We start from the raw sequence: 27,526 nt of genomic DNA on the forward strand, positions 1-27,526 counted from the left end.
AATTAGGCTGCCAAAATGTGTGAAATGGGGGATCTTGAGCGCTGAAAGCTCAGTTTAGATCTGGCACTGAAAATAAGTCCCTTGTCCTCAGAGACATCCTTTTTTCAGACCAAATGCACATCTTTTATACCTGACTCCAGATTGTGAAACAGTTTGTCGTTCAGCAAGCTATTAGATTAGACCACCCTGACTCTGCCTATCTTCGTTCGATGTTTTGAAATCCTAAACAAAAGAGCTTTGGATTAATCTAAAAGAAGATAAACAACAACCAACTTATAATCACTTACCATACTGACTGGCATCAAAGCATGTAAATGGTGAACCAAGTACTTCAATGAAATACCCCATACTTCTCAGATGTTGGTACATATCTCTGAAGTTGGTATGAATGTGGTCACCATTCCTAAAGAGGTGAAGAAATCAAATATGTACCCTAATTGTCTCTCAAATTGCTTTCTACTGTACCAGGAACCTGAAGAACTTTTATGGAATGAAATCATTGGGGAGGGAAGGGGACGGGAGGGGAGGGGAGGGGAAAAGATACTGCAATTCACAGAAAATAGAACTAAATGGAAAACAGGAAGAACATTCAAAATGCTCAGTAACATACTGTCATTATCTGCCAGGCTGCGTAAACTTGTAACAAGTACAAAGAGCAAATAAAATCTAAAATTGAACAAACTAAAGAATATTTAGTCTCTCTAGAGAAAATGACTTTATCAAAACCCTGAAAGAACATATGCACTGCTTTCCTGTACATGATTATATTTTAACTTGAAAATAAACTGCCTGCCAGAATTCAAGTGCAAATGTGGAAAGCATTAAAACACTTTTTAAAACCAGCCTGATCCTATTCAAGAGTTTCAGTCAAGATATATTCTTACCTTGTTTAAAATGTTAAGTTTTAAATGCCTATATACACATTGTGCATATTTACAAGTAGAAATGTAGATGATTTCACCTGTAGATGCACATATTTTCAAGCAGAGTATTGTATCTTCAGAATAAAAATCACTGATAATGGACAAGGTCAGGTCCACAGGGCAAAGATTTTACAGTGAGCTAACCGTATCTCCTAACACATCAATGCCATCGTGCCTAAATAATGATCAGAACCATACAAAAATAAACATACCAATCTAATGGATCGTTCTTCATTCTTAAATTATCCCTTGGAAAATATCCTGGTGGATAGCAAAGATTGTGATACTGATCCCACAAGATCCGCTTATTCCGAGGTGGGGTTGGGACAATTTTCACTTTTATGGGGAGTTTCACGGTTGAAGTTTGTTCAGCACCAACTTTTGACTGAAAACAAGCAAAACAAAATGAAACTAATTTCCTGAACACAACCCACTTTATAGTCTGGTCTAACTGATAACATCCATCCATTCATCCATACGTAGCCACCACCCTGTTCCATTTCAGGGCAAAGTGTAGAATGGTAGTAAGAAATAGCAAACTAAAGAAATTAAGGTCTGAGATAAGAAAGAGAGGAAACATACCTAAACAGTTAATATCAACACCTCTCCATACTTTCCTCTTCTTACAACCATCCTTGTTTCAACCATATCCATACATTGCTTCCTACACATACTTTAATTGAAGGAAGCAAATACACATTTCAAAGCAACTTTTCAGTATCAATATTCAAAAGCACTGAATATTCTTACCCTACAGTCCCTGATCTTATTAGAGAGCCAGTGTTGGGTAGCGATTCAGTTGTTGAGCTAGGAATGAAGACCAGCTTCTAGTCCTCACTCAGCCACAGAAGCTCCCTGTGGGACTCTGGGCCAATCCCTCCCTCTCAGACCAAGTGCCAGTGCTGTGTAGTGGTGAAGATGTTGGGTTCGGAGCAGGGAGACCCATGTTCTAGTCCCTCTTCAGCTGTGGAAGCTCCCTGTGCGACTCTGGCTCATCCCCTCTCTCTCAGTCAGGTACAGGATTAGGAGTGAGGAGATCCAGGATCTAGATACTCCTCCTCCATGGAAACTCCCTCAGGGGCTCTGGGCCAGTCCTTCCCTCTCGGCCCAAGAGCCAGTGTTGGGTAGTGGTGAAGGTCCTGGATTAGGAGATGGGAGCACCAGGTTCAAGTCCCCACTCAGCCATGGAAAATTCTTGAGGGACTTTGGACCAGTCACTTTCACTCAATCCAACCTATTTCATAAGGTGGTTGTTATAGGAAAAATAGGAAGATGAGTATACCACCTTGAACCCAAGGATGAAAGGTGGGATATAAATCTAAGAAATAAATACATATTTATACAATGATATAATACAGAGGTGCCCCGGGGCTCTGTGAGGCTCACAGAAGCCTTGGGGATGGCCTCTTGATGCTTCCAAAAGTTGATCCTGAGTTACTGAACCATTCTCTGTCTTTCATGGAATTTATTGCCATGTTTCTGAAACAGTTTTTTTTTTTTAAACAGAGACTACAAACTAAATGCATCCAAGAATTTGGGCATATGTAGAAATAGGCCCTTGGAATCCAGCCCACATAGTTTAAAACAAGGTGGTCCTATTTAAAGTTTTGGTATTTATAGTATTTCATTCTGCATTTTACAGGTGTTGCACTTTATCATTTAACTTGCTCTGAAATCTTCTTGAAATATTGTTACAACATGAAACAGAAAAAATGTATGGATTTGATGATTAGAAATAATATGAGTTCATAGAAATAATGAAAGTTATGTTATAAATTTAGAACAGGAATTTGATGTATATTTTTACTTATATCTGTTGCAAGGTGGGTCAGAAGTCAATTCTTTTTTTCCTTTGTCTTCTCTCTTTTTTTCCCTGCGCTTTTGATCTTTATTATTCTTTTTTTTCCCCTAATCTTTTTTCCCTCTTCTTAATTTTTTTCTTAATATTAGTTCTTGTTAGTTTTTACTGTTCTTTTTTTTAAAAAAAAAAAGTTATTATAAAAAATGAAATATTGTTACAACATATAAAACACCATACATTAAATTAGAAATAAATTAATGCCATATTTTAAATTAAAACTGAATTAAAACTTATCAAGGCTTTCAAGGCTTCCAAGGTTATGAAATCATAACCACTTAAATAAAGCAAATTCAAAGTGTGAGTGACAGGGAGATTATTAATCTTTTACTATAAAGACTACAGTCTTATTAAATAGCCATCTTAAAGACCGCATTTTATTTCAGGCTGCTTTCTTATTTTTCATTTGAAGCCCACTGTATCCTAGGAGCTCTGAAAAAGTAACAACGGCATTCATCAGGGTCTGCAGCCAGCCACAACAATGCCAAAATGACAAAATGTGCGTTGTGACGTCACAGCACAAGCTCCACCCTTTCAAGCTTGCATGTCATGACATCATCACAATACATGTTTTATCCCTCCCGTGGAGGCATATGGCAACTGCATGCATAACTAAAGGGTCATGTTGCTACCGAGGCCCTTAAAAATGCAGAAAAGATTGGGGAGAGAAAGCTGAGTATTATGCTGGTCAAGATCTAATACGATTAAAATACAACCCCTGTAGCAGTGTCTGGTGCAGAGGGGCCACTCTATATTTAATTTTCAAATACAGCTTTCCTACTGTAAATAAGACTTAGGAAATTTATGCAGGACATCCTGGAGGCCCAAAATAGGACTCGAGAAGTTATATTCTTTGGTGATCCCAACCGAAGGATGCCCATGTGGTACAATGAGGCTCCTGGTCTCTCTGCAGCAGTTGTTGTCCGTGACACCCAGCATGCCCATACCAAAACAACGCAAAGAACTTCGAAATGTATAGCCAACCTCATTTTCTGCTGGGGAGGAAATGGTGATCATGACGTGTCCTTGTGCGGTGCCTTCCCAAGAGGCGGCTTTCTTTGCCACGGAGATGGAAATGGCCAGATACCCTGACCAAGGCCATAGAACAGGAGAATAGGAAAACGCCACCTCAATGTAATCTCCGTTCTGCGGTAAATACGGTTGCCAATCCGGCTACAAAGATGAAACGGAAAGCAAAGTGATCAAAACATTGAGGCTACAGATACGGAAGAGCTGGAAAAGGGGAACAGAGAACACCACAGGGATTCGTCTCATACGTCATACGCAGCCATTACGTGGTTTGGATGGTTTTTTTCTTGAGGTCAAGTTTGTAGCAAATGATCTGTCACACTGAAGCAATGTGCTCATTAAGAAAAATTAAGTGAAATTCTTAGTTTTATGGATTACATCTGTAATCCATTCAGTAACACAATTTATCAGGATAGACTGTAAATTAAAGGAATAAAATGAGGCAATACTTAGCACAGGGGATACAAATATACAGGTAGTCCTCAGGTTATGACAGCAACTGGGATGGGGATTGCTGTCGCTAAGCGATGCGGTCATAATGCATGGCGTCACATGAACACATCGCTTAGCGACAACAATCCTGGCAGTCCCAGTTGCTGTCGTAAGTCCAAGACGCGTTGGTCGTTAAGCGGGAAGTGGCGGGAGTCCCAGGTAAGGAGCATGGAGGCCCAACGGGGGGGGGGATGCGGGGGAGGGCCTGGGAGGGCCAGTGGAGGCTGCTGCGCATGAACAGGGTGTGTGTGCTGCGGGCAGGAGGAAAAAACGGGAGCCACTTACCAGAGTGACTTGCAACCTCCTGCCAGCTTCCCCACTGACTTTGCTTGTGGGAAGGCACCAGGGAGGGTTGCAAACAGGATTATGTGACTGTGGCTCCCTGTGGCATTGTAATCACGAGCCAGGCACCCGAGCACCCAGATTGTGATCACGTGACCATGGGGCGTGCTGCAATGGCCAGAACTTTAAGGAACCGGTCGTACGTCCATTTTTTCAGCACCACCATAACTCTGAACAGTCACTGGACAAATGGTTGTAAGCTGAGGACTACCTGTAGCTATTCCAAACACCACTTCAAACCTATTAAAGGTTCTTCAAATGTTTCAGTTAAAATCTAGACAGCCTGGGTTGAGAAATGATTTCATCTGTCACTGAAAAGATAATAATGTAGGCCTCAGATAAGACTCTTTAAAGTGGAATTCTTCTCTTTTATAGTTATCACCCTAACTTCACCTGGAAGGGCAGGAAGGGTGGCTCTAGTCAGGATGACTGCAAGCCAGCCCAGCTTGTGAAAGTACTGGCGTGACCTGCTTGACCAGTCTAAACTCCTTTTTGAAGTAGCTGAAGCTTTCAACCCATCTTCAAAAATGAACCTTTTCAGCAAAAGCTCTAGAAGACAGCTTCTTCCTTCCTTTCTTTTGCGTGAATGCATTCCATTGTAAAGGGAGTCATTCTGATTTTTGGTTCACAAGGCAACACACATGCCTCATCAAGCCCTCGATTTCTGAACAGCACTCAAGGTATCTCAGAAACATATTTTCAAGGCTTATCCTTCCTTGGTGGGTTAACCAAGCTGGTGTGCCAAAATAACAACAACAACGACAACTAAACAACATCAAAACAACCACAATAATAAATATTAACATGTTATAGAATTATAGAATTATAAATAATAAGGGTTGGAAACTCCAGATCCATTAATTGCCCTTTTAAGGTTAAGCCTCAGGCAAAGATCAACCTGAATGATTTGATCAAGGACTGTAACACAGCATTTTCCACCACAGGGTCACAATTGCATCAGAACTGGTCAAAGGGCTTCCCTGTCCCAAAAGTCTTTAGAAAGACTGCAGTGCATTAAAACAAAAACGAATGACATTGTAGAGTTCATCTGCTCCACTAAAAATTGTTCTAGCAAATGACATGGCGCGAAACCCAGATTCATATTCATGCTTCTGATCTAACACGAAAAGAGGTGAATACAGGTGAATGACCTTAAATCTCTTGGATCAATGGGTCTGACTTCTCTTTTGAGTTTGCATAGTTAGAGTCACCCTAAATTGCCTCAAACATCATGACTCCTGGAAGAAACAGGAGTGGTCATTTAGCCTGGCTAAGGCTCCGTTTCCCCAGCTCCTACCTTGTCTACAATCCTTCCAGTGACTCCCATTCCATTCAAGATGGTGACATTGACAATTGTGGGCATGCCTCCGTAGTAGATGGGCTGGGAGCAATACGGCCACATGTAAGGGCATTCTGTCAAGTCAATGTAGCTTGGACTCAAACTAAAAGGTCAAGAAAAATACAATGTGCACACATAAACACATTACAAGAAGTAAATGTACATAAAACACTTGGTTTTTTTTTCACTTTCCAATGAACCTTGGGCTTTAAAGTGAAAATATATAAAGCAAAATCAACTATGCTCTTTATGAGTTGGAACAAATGTAGAAAGGCATTTCAGATGGAACAAAACCTAGAGAATGTTTAGAACTCAGCTAGCCATCTGATAGGTGATAAACCACCATGTTATATATTCTCCTAAGATAAGAATTGAGTCATGTTTTCATTTTCAAGGGGAAAATGACTTTTGAGTTGTGAAAGTGAGATAATGGCCTGCTATTTATTTAGAAGTATGTTGGGGCAATTTTTTATTCCAGCTGATGCCAAACAATACATAAGGGACATAAAAACTAAAATACGCCATGCCCACAAACATAACACTTGGAAACCAGTCTTTCCCAACCAGCTGCCTTCTAGATCCATAGCCAACACAGAAGAAAGGCGGGAGTGTAAAAACTTAAGCAGTGCCCTGCTGGATCAGCCCACTGGTCCATCTGGTCCAACAGTCTATTCTCCCAGTGGCCAACCAATTGCACAGCAGCAGAACTCTGATTTACAACTACGGAGGAGCATTAAAAACAGCAGGCTAAGCTGACTGAAAAACATGGACAGTACATATTAGGGCCATGAAGTGCTTCAGAACATGAGAGAGCACCCACAGAGCACCTCTTGGTCAGTCTTCAAACAAAATATGTCTTCTTCCAGAGTGGTGTGGCAGCTGCAGAAGGCAGTCATACAGTCCCAGTTGAGACAGTACTGTAGTGAAGGAGTTGCCAACAGGTGCTACGTGACATGCTCTAAAGCACCTTTTTGTTCCTGAATCTGAACCATGCTAGAGTCCTACTAAAACCACCTCCAGTTCTTCACCACCGTCTGCCAATACTAGCGATACTGGCCATCTCTGATTTACAGTGGACAACATTATTTATATATCGAATTTATATATATATATATAAAATTTATCAAATTAATATCGAAATTATGTCAGTACTTCGTAATCATTTCATTCAGTGTTTCTCCATGTTGACTTTATCATCATTATTGTAGTCAAAGAGCTTAAAGACTCTACCAATACACTAGATCTTTGCTTTCAGTCATGCAATCTTTTTAGAAACATTTGTACATTCTTCATTATCATTTCCAAGACATATCTGCCTTCAGCATTAGGAAATAAATAAAGAGCCTCTCTTTCTAATAGTTGAAAGATATAAAAAAAGAAAAACAGGATTTGCGGCTAGCTTCTTGGCAGAAGATATTTTTCAATGGAAAGGTCTGGTTTGAGCTGTTTGCTTTGAAAGACGCTCACCTGGCCTGCGGCTTATAACTGTTGAGAATCTGATAGGCTCTGAGAAGATCGAGTTTGCCATGCCCTTGTTCAAACATGTTGACCCCGGGAAGCCGCCGTGCTGAGGCAATCAAAGCCTGTTTCATACTGGCTGGATTCACCATTTCACGCTTCTGAACCGTGCTAAGGACAAGAAACAGTTGAAATGTTATACTCTGAGCTGATCATGCTAAAGTTCTAAGCGAACCAGAAGTTATCCGTCGTATTACTGAAAATGCTGCACTCATAACTCTGCTGAATTTCATGATGGGGATGCTTACATAATAGGCATGAATTGTAGAGTCCTTGGGGCTCTCTGAGCTTAGTTGTTTTCTTGCAGACATTTCATTACCTGGCTAGGAAGATGTTATCTAGCCAGTAATGAAACATCTGCAAGAAAACAGCCAGCTCAGAAAGCCCCAAGGACTCTACAGTTCAACCCTGAGCTACAGATAATTCTCTTCTATAGGCATGATTTGATTAAACACAGGAAAGGGAGCAGTGCTTTTTGTACTACCCCAAGAATAAAGATTGCAGGGAGAAACATCAACAACCTCAGATATGCAGATGATACCACCCTAATGGCAGAAAGTGAAGAAGAACTAGAGCCTCTTGATGAGGGTGAAAGAGGAGAGTGCAAAAGCTGGCTTGAAACTCAACATTAAAAAAACTAAGATCATGGCATCTGGACCCATCAGTTCCTGGCAAATAGAAGGGGTAGAAATGGAAGCAGTAACAGACTTCATTTATTTGGGCTCCAAGATCACCGCAGACGGAGACTGAAGCCATGAAATTAAAAGACGCTTGCTCCTTGGGAGGAAAGCTATGGCAAATCTAGATAGCATATTAAAAAACAGAGACATCACCTTGCCAACAAAGATCCGCATGGTCAAAGCTATGGTTTTTCCGGTAGTAATGTATGGCTGTGAGAGCTGGACCATAAAGAAGGCTGAGCGCCGAAGAATTGATGCCTTTGAACTGTGGTGCTGGAGAAGACTCTTAAGAGTCCCCTGGACTGCTAGGAGGTCAAACCAGTCAATCCTAAAGGAAATCAACCCTGATTGCTCATTGGAAGGATTGATAATGAAGCTCAAGCTCAGATACTTTGGTCACCTAATGCGAAGAGAGGACTCTTTGGAGAAGCCCCTGATGCTGGGAAAGATTGAAGGTAAAAGGAGAAGAGGACGGCAGAGGATGAGATGGTTAGATAGCATCACTGAAGCAATGAGCATGAAACTGAGCAAACTCAAGGAGGCAGTGAAGGACAGGAAGGCCTGGCGTGATATGGTTCATGGGGTCACGAAGAGTTGGACACGACTTAATGACTGAACAACAACAACAACAAAGAATAAAGATGGGAGGGTTTGCCTATATCTGGCCAAAGTTTGGGGAATGTACTCAAGTCTGATCCAACCTGAAAATTATAATTTTTAAAAAATAATGTAAAAAGTACATAGAGTGGTTGTCATACCTTGCTTTCTCAAAGACACATATTTTTCCTTCTACAACTTCCCCAAATTTGTCTTTTCAGGTGTGATTTTGGTAACAGACTCTTTGAACGATGTGCCTTATTTGTTTATTTATTCCTTTATTTTTGAATGTGTAAACTGCCTACTCTAATCAGTGCACAAAAGCAACATCCAAAGATGTAGTAACAGGAACATACAATAACATACAATACCTGAAATGCAATATGAAATTACAGAAAAAAATAATAATTCTAATAATTTTCCTGACACTGGGAGCTCTACAACATTCAAGTTCCAAAATCCTTTTGGAGCAGTTAAGTTCTTATAAGCTTTCAGAAAATCAGGAGTGTGGAATCTGCTCTTGCCTCTGAGAACAAGCTGTTCCAGCGTGGGGAGTCCCCATAGAGCATTTGTGCTGCAATGGATTTGACTCTGGCATGCTATTTCATCTGAAAATAAATCCAATATTGATTTCTACACCTCTACCCAAAAACAACCCGTCAATACTAACAGAGCAGACCAGCTCATATGTAATTACAGGCCAGAATAGTAAGAGTGAGCAAGAGCTTAGTTTTTGAGCTGTTTTAAAGATTACTGCAATACTCTGTGTGAAGGACTTCCAAGATCTGAAACAAATACTGCTCTTGCTTAAGAACTCGCCCTCTTTAACATTCTGAACCCATTTCCCAGAATGCAAATGGGGTTCCTTGCTTGTCCTGGGGTTGGAATGAGGAGAAGCCAATGCAGCTTCATCAGAAAATGCTGGGAACTACCTTTTGATTGAGCACGTACCTTACTAGAAGTGTGACAGCCCCTGCCACAACAGGGGAGGCCACGCTCGTCCCAGAGAGTGAGCGGCAACCGCCCTTCATGCCAGAACCTCTCACTCCAGAGCCGTAAGTAACTATGTCAGGCTTGACTCTCCCATAACCTCCAGGAAGTTCCTAGGGAGAAAAACCAAGTCATCAAACAACTAGTTTTATACTCAGACAGCATATGACATCATATTAAATGATATTTATGCCGACAGCTAACAGAATTAAACTTTCCTTTCCTTGCTACGGTGTGAAGTGATGGAAGACCACGCACTGTGCTAAACCCTTCTAGTGCACTAGCATCACCCCCAGCACAATGGCTCTATAAAGGTGCTCACCCACGTGGTCATCCCTCTGGAGGAGAACCGAGCGATATTATCTTCAAAGTCGATGCCACCAACTCCAATCACATCCATTTGGTCGGCTGGATTGTTGAGCGTGCTGAAAAAGAATGTATATTTGTTATTATTCATCTATTACATATGTCTCCCCCCCCCCGTTTCACATAAATTAAACTGATTTTAAGTATTAAGACTGAGCTAATTTTCCATTCCTCACAAAACTCAATGGCCAGAATCTAGGAAAACTGACAGTATGATTTTATGCATTTTTACTGGCCCATACATAACAGTCATAACTTGATCTGCCTACTTTTGGCTAAGCATGATATGTGAACCCACCAATTATGGTACAGTACAGACTAGGACATTCTGATTTCTTCAGCAAATGGTGGTTAAAACCGATCATGGCCCAGCAGTGCTCAACAGGGCTTGCTCCTGAATATATATGCCTGTCATATTTAAGCCTCAGTGAAAACAATGGGATTTCAGCAAGATATAAGCACAACTCACACTGGATTTAAGCCACTCTTCTGCCTGGAAAACAATTTCTGAAACTAGTTATCACATATGTATTACAGCATGTGTTCTAAACTGAAGGATTACCCTGAAAAAAATCAACTTATTTGGGAAAACAGACATCCCTAATAAGATAATTCTTTTTTTAAAGAAGGCAAAAGTGCTTCTTTATTTTAAATTTACTCTTATTATCCCTGCTCAAAATATCCAAAAAGCACCTACCCATACAAAGGACCATCATTTCCAATAGCAGAGACCATGATCACATTATTGGCTGTCAATTCCCACACCTTGGAAATTAAAATAGTCAGATGTTAGAAACACAGGGATAAGCTACTATCACGAATATCTACTTGTAAGACTCAGTGTTCAAAGAATGTTATGAAGCATTCCAAGTTTGACTGTATTGATACAACTTCCCCACACCATTATCTTCTGTGCCCTGATACTGTAAAACCAAAGCTTCTATTAAACCACATTTTCTAAGGCGCAAAGAGAAACTGTATAATTGCTATCAGTCTCTTTTCCCCCCACTCCATACTAACCTTGTCTACAAATGGATGGTCCATAAAATCTGGGCCTCCAATGCTAAGGTTCAACACATCAATCTTCTTTAAGATAGCATAGTTAAAGGCATCCAAAAACCAAGATGTATATGAAACCTATTTATAAATGAAACAGATCTTAGTATTAAGAAGCATAACAACGGCAACAAAATCCTCAAGGTGGAATCTGCCTGGCCTCTGCCTGTGCACAGATGGGAGGCTTAGGGGGTCTCACCGCTACCCAAAATTAAGGAGATGGGGGCCCAGAGGGAAGCCTTCTCTGTAATGGCCCCAGTGCTATAGAGACTTTTGCCCTGGAGATATGCTTGGTACCCCCCTATTTTCCATAAGACAGCGCAGGCTATCCATTGGAAGAGGAATATGGGAGATAATTAATGTTCTGATTGGTACTTAAGTCCATTATGATATATGATTTAAAGTCACTTATTTTGTTTTTATTCTGGGAGGGAGGGAGGGAGGGAGGGAGGGAGGGAGGGAGGGAGGGAGGGAGGGAGGGAGGGAGGGAGGAAGGAAGGAAGGAAGGAAGGAAGGAAGGAAGGAAGGAAGGAAGGAAGGAAGGAAGGAAGGAAGGAAGGAAGGAAGGAAGGAAGGAAGGAAGGAAGGAAGGAAGGAAGGAAGGAAGGAAAGGTTCCCCGGATTCCACCCCCAAACAGATGCCTTTCTTATTCTCAAAAATTCATTTCTCTTCAATGAATTCAGTCTTAAAACCCCAATTTTACCACTAAAAACAGGATTAAGAGTTTCACACTGGTATCTGGAGCCAAACTCTTTAAAACAAGCTCTCTTTTGAGAACCACAAAACTGATTTCAAGATACCTTAGATGGAACTTCTCCAAATAAAAGGCCTTTAAGGGAGGCCAATATAATGCATGGAGAACAAAGGGTTTACTCCCTAAAAAGGGCTTTCCCAGTTCGGCTCCCCGGAGATGCTGGCTAGGAATTCTGGCAGATGCCATCCCGTGTGCCTGGAGAGTACCAGGTGGAGGACTGCTGCCAGAAGCCTTGCACTGACTTCTCTTTATATTTATTTGTTAGATTTACATGCTGCTTTTTTTCCAGGAGCTCAAATGGCACCTGCAGCATTCCCTCCTCCATTTTTACTTCCACAACAAGCCTAGGAGATAGATTAGGGACTGGCCCAAAGGCCCCCAGAGACCTTCCATGGCTAGGGGTGGACTGGAACCTGGGTCTCCCCAGTCTTAGTCCAACTCCTTAACCACTATGCTACACGGGTCCCCTCTTTACCTGATTGTTAGTGAAGACCCTGAATATGTGCAGTTCGGAGTCTGGAGCAAATCCTTGGCACTCCCTCATGCTAGCTATCACCCCTGCGACAAACGTCCCATGGCCCAGGCCTGTTGAACATAAGCAGTCAAATAAAACATTCCTTTTTACATTCCTTTTACAGATACTACATCTACAATACTTTCCTTTTACAGATATTCAGTACAGTTACAGATGGCACAGAAGAGCGGCAAAGGACAGGGGAATCGGCCTCTGCTTTTTCAATCTGAAGTATGTTTTAATTGCCCCCCCCCCAAAAAAAGCCATGCAATACCAGTAGCAAAGAAAGTCCTAACTAGAACTCAACCAGTTGTGTAACATCAAGCCATGGTTTGGGGCTCCATCCTGGATCTGTATACTACAACTTTCCAGCCTCACAGGAAGCCTGTAAAGGTATGTGGGAATGACTTTGGGAAACAGAAGGAAGAGACACAACCTAGACCAGTGTCTCTCAACCTTGGCAACTTTAAGATGGGTGGACTTCAACTCCCAGAATTCCCCAGCCAGCATGGCTGGCTGGGGAATTCTGGGAGTTGAAGTCCACCCATATTAAAGCTGCCAAGGTTGAGAAACACGGACCTAGACAATGGTCAGATAAATGAAATTTGCGTTCAAAGGAGGATGGGTGGCAGAAGCAACTCAGAACGGATCCTCCCTAGTTTTCGGGAGTGAAAAGGAAGGGAGGGAGGGGTACTTTCAGACTTGCAAGATTCTGTTAATGTAACCTAAGAATAAAGATAGAGCTGGTACTCCTGGGTGTACTTCTTGTCTGGACTACCTTGCAAGACTGACTCAGTCCAATGCTGCCGTGACAGGTGCACCAGCCAACAACAGTTGGCACTCGTCCTGCAAACCAGGTTCTAATTCTGACAAACGCACACAGGACGAATGCAAAATGGTTTGAGTTGCAAAGGGGAATCATTAGCTGGCTGAGAAGGATGGAGGAAATTACTGCTTACAAGAAGAATGGATCCAAAGCCCATTTGCCAGGCTTGTTGGCAAAACACCAAATCATGTAAATTGAGCCAGATAATAACAGGCAGCTGGAAGAAGATGGTGTAACACCTATCCTGCCAGGTATAAATTTTGTTCAAATACAATATGCAAAAGAGTTAATGCAAAGTCTGTCAGTGTATATTTATATATAATAAATCCCCTTTTCTCTTTGAACCTCAGCTGTCCTTGCTTTGTTAAAGCTTTGCCTCAATCCCTTTGTTTGGATTTCCAGGGTACTGTAGGGTTGCAATCCTAAATGCACTTCCTAGGGCAGTGTTTCTCTACCTTGGCAACTTTAAGATGTGTGGACTTCAACTCCCAGAATTCCCCAGCCAGAAAGACTGCCCTAGGGCATAAACCCCACTGAAAATTCTACACACTCATCAAAATTCTAAGCAGGTCTCCAGCTGTGTTTCAGAGCAGTGACTTCATCCAAGCAGCACCCCTACTCCTAGCCTCTTTTAATTTTTAATCCATATTTACATGATGGGGGAACCTGTTGCCCTTTAAATGTTGATGGACCAACTAAGTGGTGATGGGACTTGTAGCCCACAATACCTAGAGGGCAACAGGTCCCACCTTCCTTGTTTGCAATTTCTTTTCAGCAAGGGAGATAGGGCATCTTACAGTGGGTACTTTGCTGTGCAGGCAGGGCTTAGAAAAAAGAAGTTGATGATGTTTCCATGGGTAGTGGGAGGGAAGATATCTCCTTTCCAAGTTTCAGAAGGACAAGTCAAAAACAACATTCAAAGGTTAGAGAAGCTGAGAAATTGAGAAGAGAAGAAGAGTCAAGTCAGGCTCTGTATTTTGGATTGCCCATCTTAGCAACCCACTTCAAAAGAAAGCAAGATTTTCCCAGGGTTTCTTTTGACAAGATGTTGTGAAAGGAAACAGGATATGGTTGCAACATCTCAGGAACTATATTATTTTCACCTCCAGAACCCAATCTATCTCTCCGCTTGTTAAGACAAAGACTTTTTCAGCCTTATTAATGGTCTCTGCGTACTTGGCAAGGAGGCTGTTGTTTTAATTGATAAGCAAGGAATGTTCATGGCACAAATCTCTTTCAGGCTCTGAATGTAAGATTTCTTGTCGATGACTTGGAAAGAAGAGGAAGCCTAAGGCAGCATAAACTTGCACTGGCTGACCTCCTTTGAACAGGCCTGATATTAGGTGTGATTTGGATTCTCAACTGACATTCTAGGTCTTCAGCCACTGCTGTCTTCTGGTGACCACACACTGACACCCCTCCTCCTCACCTCCCTCCACATTTCAATTTAGTTTGGGGAAGTGTTCCTGCTCCTTTTCTCCCCATGGTTCAGGGAGTGACTGGCATGGGCCTGATCCAAGGATGCAGCCTGAACTTCAAAAATCTCAGAAGAGTGGAAGGCCAGGGATGTTTGGGGAGGGAAATTGTCTGGAGGAGCCCAATGAGGTGATCAGAGGCGCCTGTTCCCTCCACAAAAGGAGGAACTGAGTGGCCCAACACTGCCAGCTTCAGTCCCTTCCAGTGCGAGGGCTGCCTGGCTCCCCAGAGAAGGGCAATGGGCCCCTCAGTAGCTGTGAGGGTTGCATAATGGTGGTTGGTGACTCTGTAATTGGAAAGAGTCTTCTGAGGAGCTTATGGTGGAAGGCTGAGCACCAGCCTTCAGCCAGGTGCTCTGATATGTCTCTAGGTAGCAAATTGCTGTCTGGTCACTTGATGGCCATGGAGGAGCTAATTCTGTGGTGAGGAAAGGAGAGGAAAGAAGAAGTGACCTTGATCTGTCAAGATCCAGGGAACCTAGACTGAGCCAAACACACATACATGCTCTTTGGAGCAAGACAGGGCAGAACTGGAGAAGAAAAGATCTCCTTCTGCTGGAAGCAGAATAAATAGCTTTTTCTGATCCAGCCTCTGTGGAAGGCAGAGACCATAGTAGGATGTTTGGAATTGTTGTAGGAAAAAAAAGAAAATATTCCCAAAGGATGACACTATGCAGATAAGTTCATAGTTAATGGGTATGAATGAGTGTGTGTATCAGGCATGTTTTCAGAATATTCATAAGCACCGCGAATGGAGATTCCAGGCTCAAGTATATATCCTTCAAAGCATCTTCAACTGACATCAAAGTTAAGTTGGAAAAGTGCAAAAACTGACAGAAGACATGAAGTGCATGAAACACATGAAATGAACATATGCTGATGCAAAGTCACAATTTCTGTTCGTGTTTGCACTGGTTATTGTTCCTTTTAAGTGTTTTTTAAATTGTGATTACCTCTTGATTACATATGTCCAAGGTCCTCTCTGACAGCTGGAAAATAACCAGATACCCATATATGTGCATGAAATATCTATAGATATTACAGTGAACCGGGAAATTCCTTACACAAATAGGCTTTAATCCAGAAGTTAATAAAAAAAACTGTATAGCCTAACTGCACCCATCAGACTGAAGAGCTGCAAAAGACTCAAGGGCTTGTAGGATTAGATCAGCTTCCCTATCAACCCCAGCGATCAGACTTGGGGTGACAGATGTTGCAGCCAGATGGCCCTCGCATCCTAAAGAAACAGATCCAGACTTCCTGCCTCACAAAGTTACCGCTGCAGCCCACAATGGAAAATTCAACTGATAAAAGTTTTTTTTTTTTTACCATCATCCAAAGTTCTCTCATTGGTCCAGTTTGTCCTCTCTTTTACATTTTTGAAGTGTGGATGTTTCTCACTGAGTCCGGTATCAAAGACAGCCACTCTTACACCAGCTCCTATTTGTACAGAAGATGAGGTACAGAATGACAGATTAGAAGAGATCCACTTCTGACGGTATCTTAAGAAATGATTCCTGCACACTTATGTACAGAAATACATAAAGCACATATATAATGTTTTATGAAAATATTCTGCCCACCTTAGAGTTTAGCAGATTACATCACTGTTTACCCAGCTTTAAGATGGGTAGACTTCAACTCCCAGAAATCCCCAGCCAGCATAGCTGGCTGGGGAATTCTGGGAGTTAAAGTCCACCCATCTTAAAGTTGCTGACATTGAGAAACACTGGGTTACATAAATGTAACATAACCTTAAAGTGTTTTTTTTACAAAAAAACTGCACTGAGAATTCTTCCAATAGGAAGGACTTTAATTTTTTTTTTGTACTTTGTAACTAAGTCTAATCTTCCTAATCAAGAGCGAGCTGTGCAACGTCTTATCATAAAGCCGTTTCGTAATTATGAAGACTGCGCATAGCATCTACGAAGACACCTACCCGAAAAACCCATTTGCCAGAGCACATCAGCCTGAAGGGTCTGCGCAACCTGCCGAGGTATTGCTCTTAGCAAACGCCTGCTGGAGTGCCTGCCGGTCGCGTGCCAAAATCCAGAACCCAGAGACAAACTGGCCCTTCTGAGCGGGCGGGACGATTGCCACTTCTGCGTCCATCTGGTCTCATTACAGGGAAAGGCTGAATCTGCTACACATTTGAGAAGGACAGATATAAAACTTGACCAGTTAGGGTACTCATGTAGTAAACAGTTTCTCATGTCTAGCTATCTGTAAGTCTAGATCCATATCCAGGCACTCAGATTAGAGCATGCCATCATCATCACCTACAGTCCAGTACAATTATAAAGACAAACCAGAATGACTGACAGATAAGTGAAAGACACGTTTTGCATTTCTCTCATTCACAGAGAATTGGATCATGAAGATGAACTTTTCTAACACTTTTCTACAATTTCTCCTGCATGAACTAGGTGACTCAGACTTCGTGCACAGTCAAACATGACACATTGCACCTTCCCAGGGTTGCTATGACAGACACCACAGCTCAGCAACATGGCGATCGTGACATCCATAGATGTTCCTCACTGAGCTTCAAAATTCATTGGAAACAATCTCTCTCTCTCTCTCTCTCTCTCTCTCTCTCTCTCTGAAATCTTGCCCTTGGAACCTGTTTCTTTTCACAAAAATATTTTTTTTCATTTTTTAAAATATAACTTTAATTTAATTTATTTGATTTAGATGCTGCCCAACTCCAACCGGCTCTGGGCAGTGTGCAATAAAACCCACAAAATAAAACAGTGATGGTGAATCCGGCTAGCCACACCCACACAGGATCCAGCAGGGGCCCCATCCATCTCAATCCAAGGCCTGGGGGAACAGCCCGATCTTTAAGGCTCTCTGGAATGTCAGCAAGGTGGGAGCCATGCAGGTATCAGGAGGGACTTCGTTTCATAGGTCAGGCACAGCACAAAGAGGGCACACTCCCGGGGTCCCAATAGACGAAATTGTTTAATTGAAGGGATCCAGAGCACATATGATATTGTGCAAATCCATAGGCACCATGTTAGCAACCCCTTTAAAAGGGTGCTGACTGCTATCCCACACTTACAGAAAAACATTTATTTTGTTAGAAAATAGACTTCAATAAAGGAAAAAGCAAGCATGATTCCCTTTGTACTTCATTTACCTCCTTAGGTTTCAGATCTTAAATAGATTTCTTAAAACCAAGATCTGCACAGGTTTATTCGCCATCTCCGCAAATCTATGGGGCTATTTTTCTGAGTAAGATCATCATAAGCTAAGATCATAAAGAAGTTACAAAAACTCCCTCATTCAATGCAGGCTAGCTTCTACAGGATTAAAGAAACCAAAAAGGAATTCTTGGCTGCTTTGTTGAGCTTAGAAAGGCTGATATGTTGCACTTGTTGGCTCAGAAGTAACTTAAAATTGCTTTCTAAAAGGCATTATGTGAAGCACAACGCTGACTTTTTGTAAACAAATTCATAAAAGGTGTATATCTCTGGGAATAATCTATTAATCATATCTAAATTGCCATAGTGTCGTTGCCAGCCTCGGCAGTCAGCAAAAACATGTGGTCAACGATAATCTTGTGCAAGCCTTGACTCCGCCCTTCTAAAATTGAACGGGCAGGATCTCCATCATGATAATGTTCTCAGTACCTTCAAAGCTCAGTACAAGGTCAAGAACATGGCCCAATCTCTCACAAGGCTGCAACAAGCTTGCCAAACTGAAAGAGCAATAAAAGCAAGAATTTGTGGACTCTTTCATTAACACAGAAAAGGAATTTTAACTTTTTCAGCAAATGAGGAGATTGGGCACCCTGGGCTACAGGGATACTCTGAAAAAAACAAATGGCCCATTCCCTTTTCCTACTGGGCGTATATATCAAAGCTGATGGGAAAACCAAAAAATTGGATAAGAGCTGCAGATGGTGCATTTGTCACTGAGGATGGGGCCAAGCGTGGAGAAAGGGCAGAGTTCAGGGCTGCTTTTCCTGACATGGTCCACGCTAAGCTCACGAAGGAACTGGCAATAGCCTTCTCCATCACCTGTAATGGGAGCAAGTAAACAACCCGTATGGATTGTTAACAGTGGATTGGGGTTTATTGTTATCATTTTTACTGTTGTAACCTACTCAGAGTCTTCCAGGCTACCAGACAAACAAATAAATAAGAGTTGCTCCCTTCCCTTGGGGTTTTTTAGTACCTTTGGATGAGGAAAGAGGGCAATGCACACCCTATGGCACCACCAGAAGGCATCTACTGATGCCTAGTATACAAGATAAAAAGCATTTAGGTTAAAAAAAAGGGGGGGCTGAAATCTGAAACAGCACAGATCTCATGAGATGTGGCTATTGCGTGAGGTCTCACAAGATTTCAACCATTTAAAATTATACTTTAAATAATTTTATTTTTATATGTTGGGACATACAGCATCTTGCAATATCAGATGAAGGTGCCTGATACCAGCAAAGATTGCCAACCTTATACTAAGCCATAAAATTTGAATTTGCTTTAGGTTTACCGAGTTCTGGGTGCGCAGCAATTGTTCCACAAACTATAGCTTATGACGTCATATACTTTCACTCCCAGCAAGCTCCAAAGCAATTTCTTGACTGGAGTGAAGTAATCATGATTATTTTTTTTTCTCTCCCCCCAGATTTGTTATACTTTTCCCCATGGAACTAATCCTTTCCAAAGAAATCACAATATCAGTTCATGGCTTTGTGCAGAGAGTAAAACATTAGGAAATGTCATTAAACCCCCTTCAGCACTGGATTTTTCAGGAAGGCTGCACACAGAAGGTACATTGTTCCTAAACCCATATCCATTAATAGCTTAACTCTGGATTATGAAGCAAGATCCCCGTGAAATAGCTCAGACATAATGAAAAGACAAAGACTGAACAATCCAAACTGAGTTTTAAAAACAAACATGATTTGGAAAATTCCAGAGAAAGATACAGTAAATGATATAATGACTGGCCAGTCTTTGCAGGAACAATTCACTGAAATAATGAGCAGGCTTACTTTCAGAGTACTTTAGCGAGCGAAATACTTTTCTTTGTGGGGTAACTCGTTTGATATTGGGATGGTCTTCTAGCGTCTGCACTCCAACTTTCTGATTCTCATCGATCTGGATCACTTCAAAGTCACTGGGATAATCGCTAGCTGGGTTGTTGCGGGGTACAATCCTCCAATTCTCTATGTCGCTGCTCTTCAGTGCTCTTGAAATAAATTTGCTTCTCGCTTGGGCTGAAAAGTAGCCATTGAAAGCCACAATATATTCTGCAAAGGGACGTATTACTACATATTAGACAAGGCAAAGAAAACCCTACAATTGTATGGGTTTGAACCACCTTTTAGGAAAGAATCAGACAAACTGGAACAAGTTCAGAGAAGGCCACCAAAGTCCTAAACAAATCCCTATAAGGAGACATTGAGAAAATTGCATATCTTATTCTTGAAAAGAAAGAAACTGGGGAGCACCCTAGTACTCCTTGATTTTCATCAGGTCAGAAGGTCACATACAGCAAAATATCAAATATTCCTGTGTTCCAGAAACCTATTAATTCCTTTCAGATGCCTGAGCTATAGTTGACCTCGAGTTACAACCACTCATTCAGTGACCATTCAAGTTACAATGGTGCTAAATGAGGGAGACTTACGACCAGTCTGCGAAGCTGCAGCCGTTGCAGCATCCCCGTGGTCATGTGAACATGATCTGGGTGCTCGATGCCTGGATTGTGATTACATCACAGCAAGCCAGTTACATGATCACAATTTCCAACATTCCCTGCCAGCTTCAATGGGGGAAAGCAAAGTCAATGCAGAAGCCGGCAGGAAGTCAGATGTCGCTCCCATTCCCACCACTTTTTTGCCCGTCCACACTCCAAAGCGTCTGCCTGCGGCATCCCCCATCCCCCCACCTGCACCCCCGGCACCTGTCAACCTGCTTGCCTGGGACTACTACCTCTTCCCCGCTTAACAACCCACGTGGTCTTGGGGTTACAATGCAACTGGGACTGCGGGATTGCAGGCACTAAGCAATGCAATCACATGATATCGTGCTTTATGACTACATCGCTCAGTGATGGAAATTCTGGTCCCAATTGTCATTGTAACCTGAGGACAATCTGTAGTCCTGCTTTAGGCATGAAGCCAGCTGGGTGACGTTGGCCCAGTCACTCTCTCTCAGTCCTATGAAGAAGCAGCCAAGGGCAAACCCCCTCTGAAATCTTATTAGTTTGTATTAGTTTTTACCTTCATTTTTAAAACTTTTATTATAAAAAAAAAAAAAAAATCTCGCCAAGAAAGCTACAGGGACTTGTCCAGGCAGACACCAGAAGTCAACATTGACTCAAAGGCACTAAATAAATGAAAAAGTATCCCATAAGCAATACACAAACTCAGACATATATACAAAACAATATATCTGTATATTAACCTATGATATCATTTCTTTATTTTATTTTATTTTATTTTATTTTATTTTATTCTATTCTATTCTTTTGGTGCCTTCGAGTCATTGTTGAATCTTGGCAACTGTCTGGACAAGTCCCTGCAGTTTTCTTGGCAAGATTTCAGAAGTGATTTGCTCTTGCCTCCTCCTTCCTAGAGCTGAGGGAGAGGTGGCCCAAGGTCACCCAGCTGGCTTTGTGCCTAAGGTAGGACTAAAACTCCCAGTCTCCCGGTTTCTAGTCTGGTGCCTTAACCACTACACCAAACTGGCTCTACCATTAATAATTACAGATTATTAATCTGACAAACTTTCTTTCTTCCTAGCATTTTCCTGCAGGTACAGGGTCCGTTTTTCAGATCAACTGAATGTTGATCCGTTGGTTGCAACAGGAATTGACGGACCGGCTTGTAGTGAAACAGATTTCATACACCACACAGAACATGTACTTTGCTGATTGAGACAAAGTAGTTAATAATGAGCTAGACTTAGCCAAGGTCAGAGTGCCCAAGGCCAGTTATGTTATTTGGCCTTCTGAGGACAACAATCCCAGTAGTAAAAGTATATTGCAAATAAATTAATTCACCCTTTGCTGCCATGATAAAGTGTTTCTAGGCAACTGCCTCACTCTGCACAAAACAGGTCAGCCCTTTCAGGCAGCCTTTCCTCCTTAAAAAGGAGAACTTTTTTTTTTTTTTTGCATTTTCCAAAGGCTCCAGTAAATCTGCTGCAAAGGATTCATTACCGTGTTCTACGACAGTTGAAGAGAATTCCACTTTCAGTGTCAGATGAGAGCATTCAGGACATAAATGACTTTCCTGAGATGAATTCCCCAGCCTAGTGCCCAGGTGCTGTTTGCCACAGAGTAAGATTGCGGTTAGAAACACCCAGGTGTTTGCAAGCCTCATGGTCAGGAAAGAATATGGTTTCATTCCCAGATTTCCATGGAGTCAATTCACACGGTGCTTCTCCATGAATCAGTTCTTTCTCTTTCTCTCCCTCAGTCTCTTGATTTCAGGGGAAAGCCACTCTTCTAAGTGCTCTTTAAGTTGACAGTCTTAATGTTTTGTCCAAACCAAGCAAAAGTCTTGCCTGCATAGTCTTTCCTGATGAAGCCCAGCAGTCAGGCTAATTTCTTTCTCCGTTTTTTCTCCATCTTTGATGACAAGATCCTGTCACTCAGGATTCAACAGATCAGCCATGTACTCCATTTCAGATAAGACAAAGTGGAAAAGAAGCCAAAATTCAGGGGTAAGGGTCACTGTTCATATTTTTTTCAGGTGCAACCTGTAAAAATAAACATCATATTAGTTAAATATTTGTTAATATATTGACATGGCAATAAGTATCTGGACTGCAATGCTGCTCTAGGTATTCAAGTATAAATGCCATGACAGCCTGTGGAATGTAATTGGGGATAATGGCTATAAAAACAGGTTGGGATTGCCTCACTTTAAAGAGATCCACAGCTATTCCACCGGCTGCAGGTAAACACAAGGCCAGACAGAGCCAGTTTGGTGCAGTGGTCAAGGCACCAGGCTAGAAACTGGGAGACTGGGAGTTCTAGTCCTTCCTTAGGCGCGAAGCCAGCTGGGTAATCTTGGACCAGTCACTCTCTCTCAGCCCTAAGAAGGAGGCAATGGCAAACCACTTCCAAAAAACCTTGCCAAGAAAACTGCACGGACTACCCCAGCAGTCACCAGGAGTCAATGCTGACTTGAAGGCACTAAATAAATAAAAACAGTGAAGTGGTCTTCCATCAACTTACCATGTCTGTTAAATTGTAATTTTAAACTTCTGAACTATTACGAGGGCACTGGCAGAAATACCAAGTAGAACTGTAGTGAACAAAACAATGCAAACACCACAGATGTTCACATTCTTTAATACTGGAAAGAATTACTTCCAGCAACACAAATCCTGTTGTCTTTGTTACGTTATTAAAGGAAGGTGTCCCACTAACAGATGCATTGAATCCATTGCAACAGGCTTTTAAGGATCACTCATCCAAGTACAGGTAGTCCCCAATTTAAGAACGAGTTCCCTTCCCAAAGTCTGTCCTTAAGTCGAATTTGTATGTAAGCCAGAACAGTATTATTGTATAATGCTGTAGAAGAAGCATTGTGTAATGAACTCAAGCCATTGTGTATTTAACTCAAATCATTGTGTATTTAACTCGCATTTTGCTACAATAGGCTCTATTCTTAACTACGGGTCATCCATAAACTGGGCGTTCTTAACCCGGAGACTCCCTGTACCTGAAATGAGTGAGAAGTGCTACAGGAATTGGATCAAGATATTCTAAAATTGAAAAGAAGGGGGGGTGTTTCTTCCCACACAAGAGCTTCAAGGAATTATAATTTATTTACTTTGGGCAGGTGAACCAGAAACTAATTTGAAGCTATTTACAGAGTGGCTACATAACCCTTGCCAGAAAAATATGCAACTTAGCAGGATGGGCCAAGGGTAGCATAAAAAATGGGTTCATTAACAAGTACAACAAGGATAGGATAGAGGAAATGAAACAATAAATAGCCAAGAAGCCAAATCTGCAGATCAGCCTTCTATCCAGCACATTCATTCACAAAAAGCAGAAACAAAAAGCCATGTCTTAAGATTTCTCCATTCATTTTCCCAACCTCAGTACACATTCTACCAAGGTATACAAATTCATCGGCTTGCTCTATTTCTTGCTATTTGATAGAACTTGCAACTATTTCTCTGTATTTCACAAATTAACGACTGTCTTAGAATCTGATATATGGATTTCCAGTTCCATACGCCTTGCTGCATCAATCTATAAAATTTGCTGCAAATCTTGAGAACTTAACCAGATAAAAACACAGTTTCACCTGCAGGGAAAAGTACACACACTTTCAGGCCCCAAACTGACACACCTCTGTGAACGGATGTCTTTCTCAAACATTTGACATATTAAACAATCAAGGGGGCATCACACATCCTTGATTTACTTGCTTGCTCCCTGTTGAACCATGTGCTAAGCATTCCATTTATTTCCTCGTATAGTTTATTTCCATCACATACTGCTCTTATCACATTCAGCAATCAAACTGATTTGCCAAAACAATTTTTTATTTCCATCAAAATCACTGCATTTTCCGTCCTCTTAATCTTAACTGCTCCTTGATCTGACTACATTCTTTGCAACTAACTTTTCCTCTCTATATATATCGTATATTTCTCTCCTGCTGTAAACATTTCACTCCAACTTTGCATACTCAACACACAACTATGGCACTCTGTAAGATAATTCTTTCCACTCTTCCAAGCAGCTTCCATGTCCTCTTCCTTTAAAAATACTTCCCATTCATTCTTTTTGGGAGAGTATTTCCTGAGAAATTTTCATAAAGGACTTGTATTTTAAAATCCATTCTAATTAATACACTGAAATCAGGCATACATGAATAAACAAAGAAAATTCTCAGTACATTACAAATGATAGAAACCAACCAAACGTCATTCAAAATAAATCAATAGCATACAAGGTTTGCAATCAAAAATAAAAAGATAATACATATTATAGAGAGCGTGATAACCCAGCACGCTGACAATCAAGCGGCCATATCTACAAAAACACTTGTTTAAAAAAAAAAAAGCAGCTTGTTTTATAACTCAGTATGTTGTATGAATCAAGCCTGTGAGGTTTATAAATTATAATGGCCATGTCTCGCATGTTATGTGAACACCCATTGTTTAATCTCATTGTCAGGAACCCAATCAGATTGAATAAATTGCAACAAGAGTATTTTCCTCACCATTTAGTGTTTTTTCTGTTCATCATGTGAAATGTTAATATCTAAAAGCAGAACATGAAGTAACCGTATGCAATGAAAGAGAAAATTAGATTATATATATGTGCATGTATGTGAAAAAGTGAAAAAAGGAACAGTTGAAAGCACAAGAGTATTCCAAGGAGAGAAAGAATTTGCATTCAGCTGTGATGAAACACTGATAGCAGAGAGATATTTATGTTCATGGTCTAATTCTCATGCATCTAGATTATATTATTTTAGACTGGACGTGGGGATTTTCTCCATGGAAGTCTTCAACACACAAAAGGTCAGAGAGTAATCTCATTTCTTTACAACAAATCATTCTGACATGAGAAAAATCTACCATGAGAAGCATTTAGTCATGTAAGCATCCATCTGCAATCTGTATGACGCAGCCCAGACTGTTTACTATTTCAGAGAACAGACCCTGAAGACTGATGTGACAAGCGAGAAACATTGAAGTGGAAGAGACAGGATGAGAAGGGCATTTAAGTTTCACCCTCCCATGTTTGTGTTTTTTTCTCCAAAGAAAGGTTTCTCTATTATCTCTAGATATTGTTGGACTTACAGTGCTCACCACTTTCCGTCAACATACAGTAGTAGTGGTTAGATCATAATTTATGCTGTAATCCAACAACTGGAAAACCACCTAGAGTGGATGAGAGTTGGGCGGCATACAAGTTTAATCATCATCATCAACATTAACATCATCATCATCCTGAGCTGCAAAAGGCAATTAACTGTACACTTAGTTTATCCTGCGATGACTCTAAAGTGTTACCTGGCTAACACCACATTATCCTTCTCTTCTCACTCTTCCTTTTTCCCACTCCTGCGATCGTGAACATACATGCTTCATGTCCTCCCAGAAATCTGTACAGCTTGTTTCCCAAGGGGAGTATTAACATTTTAACGCCCACCGTTTCAAATGACTGGGCCAATGCCTCCCGCCCCACGAGGGAAACATGGCCAATGTCTTGTTTCGGGTTTTGTAGCTGGGTGACAGAACCCTGCAACGTTTCCTCCACATCTGGGCTCTCCTACTGTAGAGGCCGGTGGGAACACCAACACTTCTCAGAGCTCCGTGCAAACATCAATCCAGCGCGCCCATCTCTGCAGACTGAGAGGAAGCCAGTTTGCCCACCTCTGTAGAAGGCGAGGCTGGTTTACTAAATCCACAGCCTACCCCTCCTCCACAAAGCTGCAAGATAGCCCCCGCCGCCGCCCCCCCCCCCCCCGCATTTGCCCATGTTTTCCTCAAACCCGGCTGAGGTGCAGCAGGGCCAGAGAGGGCAAAAGCCTCCCTCTCGCCCAGATTTGCACCTCGGACTCTGGCGGGACCCGATCCGCGGCCTCAGCCTGCTCTGCGCCCCATTAACCCCTCCTCACTTTCCGCGGAGCAGAACGCGCTGCGACCATAAACGGACCCCCTTCAGCGTTTTCACGTTTGCCGTTCGCGTCGTGTGAACCCAGCCCGCGGATCTCGGAGCTAGAGGAGGATTTCAACCCAAGGCTCCCCGCGTCTGGCTGGAAAAACTCCGTCCTGGTCTCTCTTTCTCTAGCCAGGCGCCTTCGGCCCCGCTGGGTTACAACTCCCATCGCTCGCCGGCGTTGGATGGGGCATGGAGTCCAAGGCAGGAGGGGAAACGTCGGGAGGTGGCGCTCAAAGGCTGCGGGGGGCCGCTTTCTGCGTGGATCCGGGTTCCCTGCGTACTGCGGACGCTGTCCCTGACAGGCTAGATTTCTAGACGCAGGGAGGCCACCTAGAAATATCTTGTATACCCGATCCCGCCCTTTCCCAGCCCCATCCGAGATCCTGACAGGGGAATGTGCAGCCTCCGACGGATCCTTCCTGCCGTGGAAGGGGAACCGCGCCGCGAAGTCCAACCGGGGCCTAAAGGGCAGCGACGTCTCCCCGGACTGCTCCCCCCCGGCCCGATCCGACTCACCGCCGCCTCAAGACTTCGGGGCCCGTGGAGGGGACGCTTCGGCCGGCGCAGCGAGCTCCGGGGCAGGCGAGCGCGACTCCCGTCAGCCGGACCCTCCGCTAGGTCCGAGCAGCCGCCTGAGAAGCTCCTTCCATGAAGAACGGGCGATGACGAAGCCCGGCGCCTGCTGGGACTGGTAGTCCTGGCGCTCTTCCCCCATGAAGAACTGGCCGGCCAGAAGAACTACATTTCCCAGAGCACAGGCGGAGTTGAGTTGGAGCCAACGGACGGTGGCCGCGTGAGCCTCTTCAAGGAGTGCGAGTATCCTAGGGCCGTCGGCCCCCCGCCGCCGCATAGCATTGTGGAACGTGTAGTCTTGAAGGCAAATGAGGGGCTCTACGGCAGCTTTCCCCAAACCGGGACACCCTTGGTGTGGACTACAAGTCCCAGCACATTTCGGCAGCATGGCTGTGAATAATAGGAATTGCAGTTAGAAGCCCCTTAAAGTACTTAACTTCGTAAAAAGCCACTTTTTGCTATATATGTATTTCCCCCACCCCCAGCAACTGCGAGTATTGGAGTTTACATTCTGCCATATTGCTTATTATTC

At 42.4% G+C, this 27,526-nt stretch overlaps 1 protein-coding gene across 2 annotated transcripts in view; it reads right to left on the minus strand.

Moving 5' to 3' along the window:
- The window catches only part of MBTPS1 (membrane bound transcription factor peptidase, site 1), a 43,725-nt gene extending 16,635 nt beyond the window's left edge, over positions 1-27,090 (minus strand). Inside the window, exons 1-15 of one of the 2 annotated variants that reach the window (XM_088135896.1) lie at positions 26,938-27,090; positions 21,940-22,481; positions 19,766-20,023; positions 16,700-16,900; positions 16,090-16,200; positions 12,421-12,530; positions 11,155-11,271; positions 10,832-10,899; positions 10,091-10,193; positions 9,730-9,881; positions 7,451-7,612; positions 5,942-6,086; positions 3,766-3,954; positions 1,136-1,308; positions 288-403 (exon numbers count right to left, since the gene is read on the minus strand). In XM_088135896.1, coding sequence (XP_087992022.1) covers positions 288-403; positions 1,136-1,308; positions 3,766-3,954; positions 5,942-6,086; positions 7,451-7,612; positions 9,730-9,881; positions 10,091-10,193; positions 10,832-10,899; positions 11,155-11,271; positions 12,421-12,530; positions 16,090-16,200; positions 16,700-16,900; positions 19,766-20,023; positions 21,940-22,126 — 2,092 coding nt within the window. In that variant the 5' untranslated portion in view covers positions 22,127-22,481; positions 26,938-27,090. Of the gene's footprint in view, positions 1-287; positions 404-1,135; positions 1,309-3,765; positions 3,955-5,941; positions 6,087-7,450; positions 7,613-9,729; positions 9,882-10,090; positions 10,194-10,831; positions 10,900-11,154; positions 11,272-12,420; positions 12,531-16,089; positions 16,201-16,699; positions 16,904-19,765; positions 20,024-21,939; positions 22,482-26,937 lie in introns of both variants that reach the window. The other variant, XM_088135895.1, reaches the window with a different exon arrangement.
- Between the last annotated feature and the right edge of the window lie 436 nt (positions 27,091-27,526).

This window comes from Python bivittatus, unplaced genomic scaffold (genome assembly GCF_059951505.1).
Source record: "Python bivittatus isolate LINGU-HERP-01145 unplaced genomic scaffold, Pbiv_v1 ctg000190_np1212, whole genome shotgun sequence".
In the NCBI taxonomy this organism is placed as follows: Eukaryota; Metazoa; Chordata; class Lepidosauria; order Squamata; family Pythonidae; genus Python; species Python bivittatus.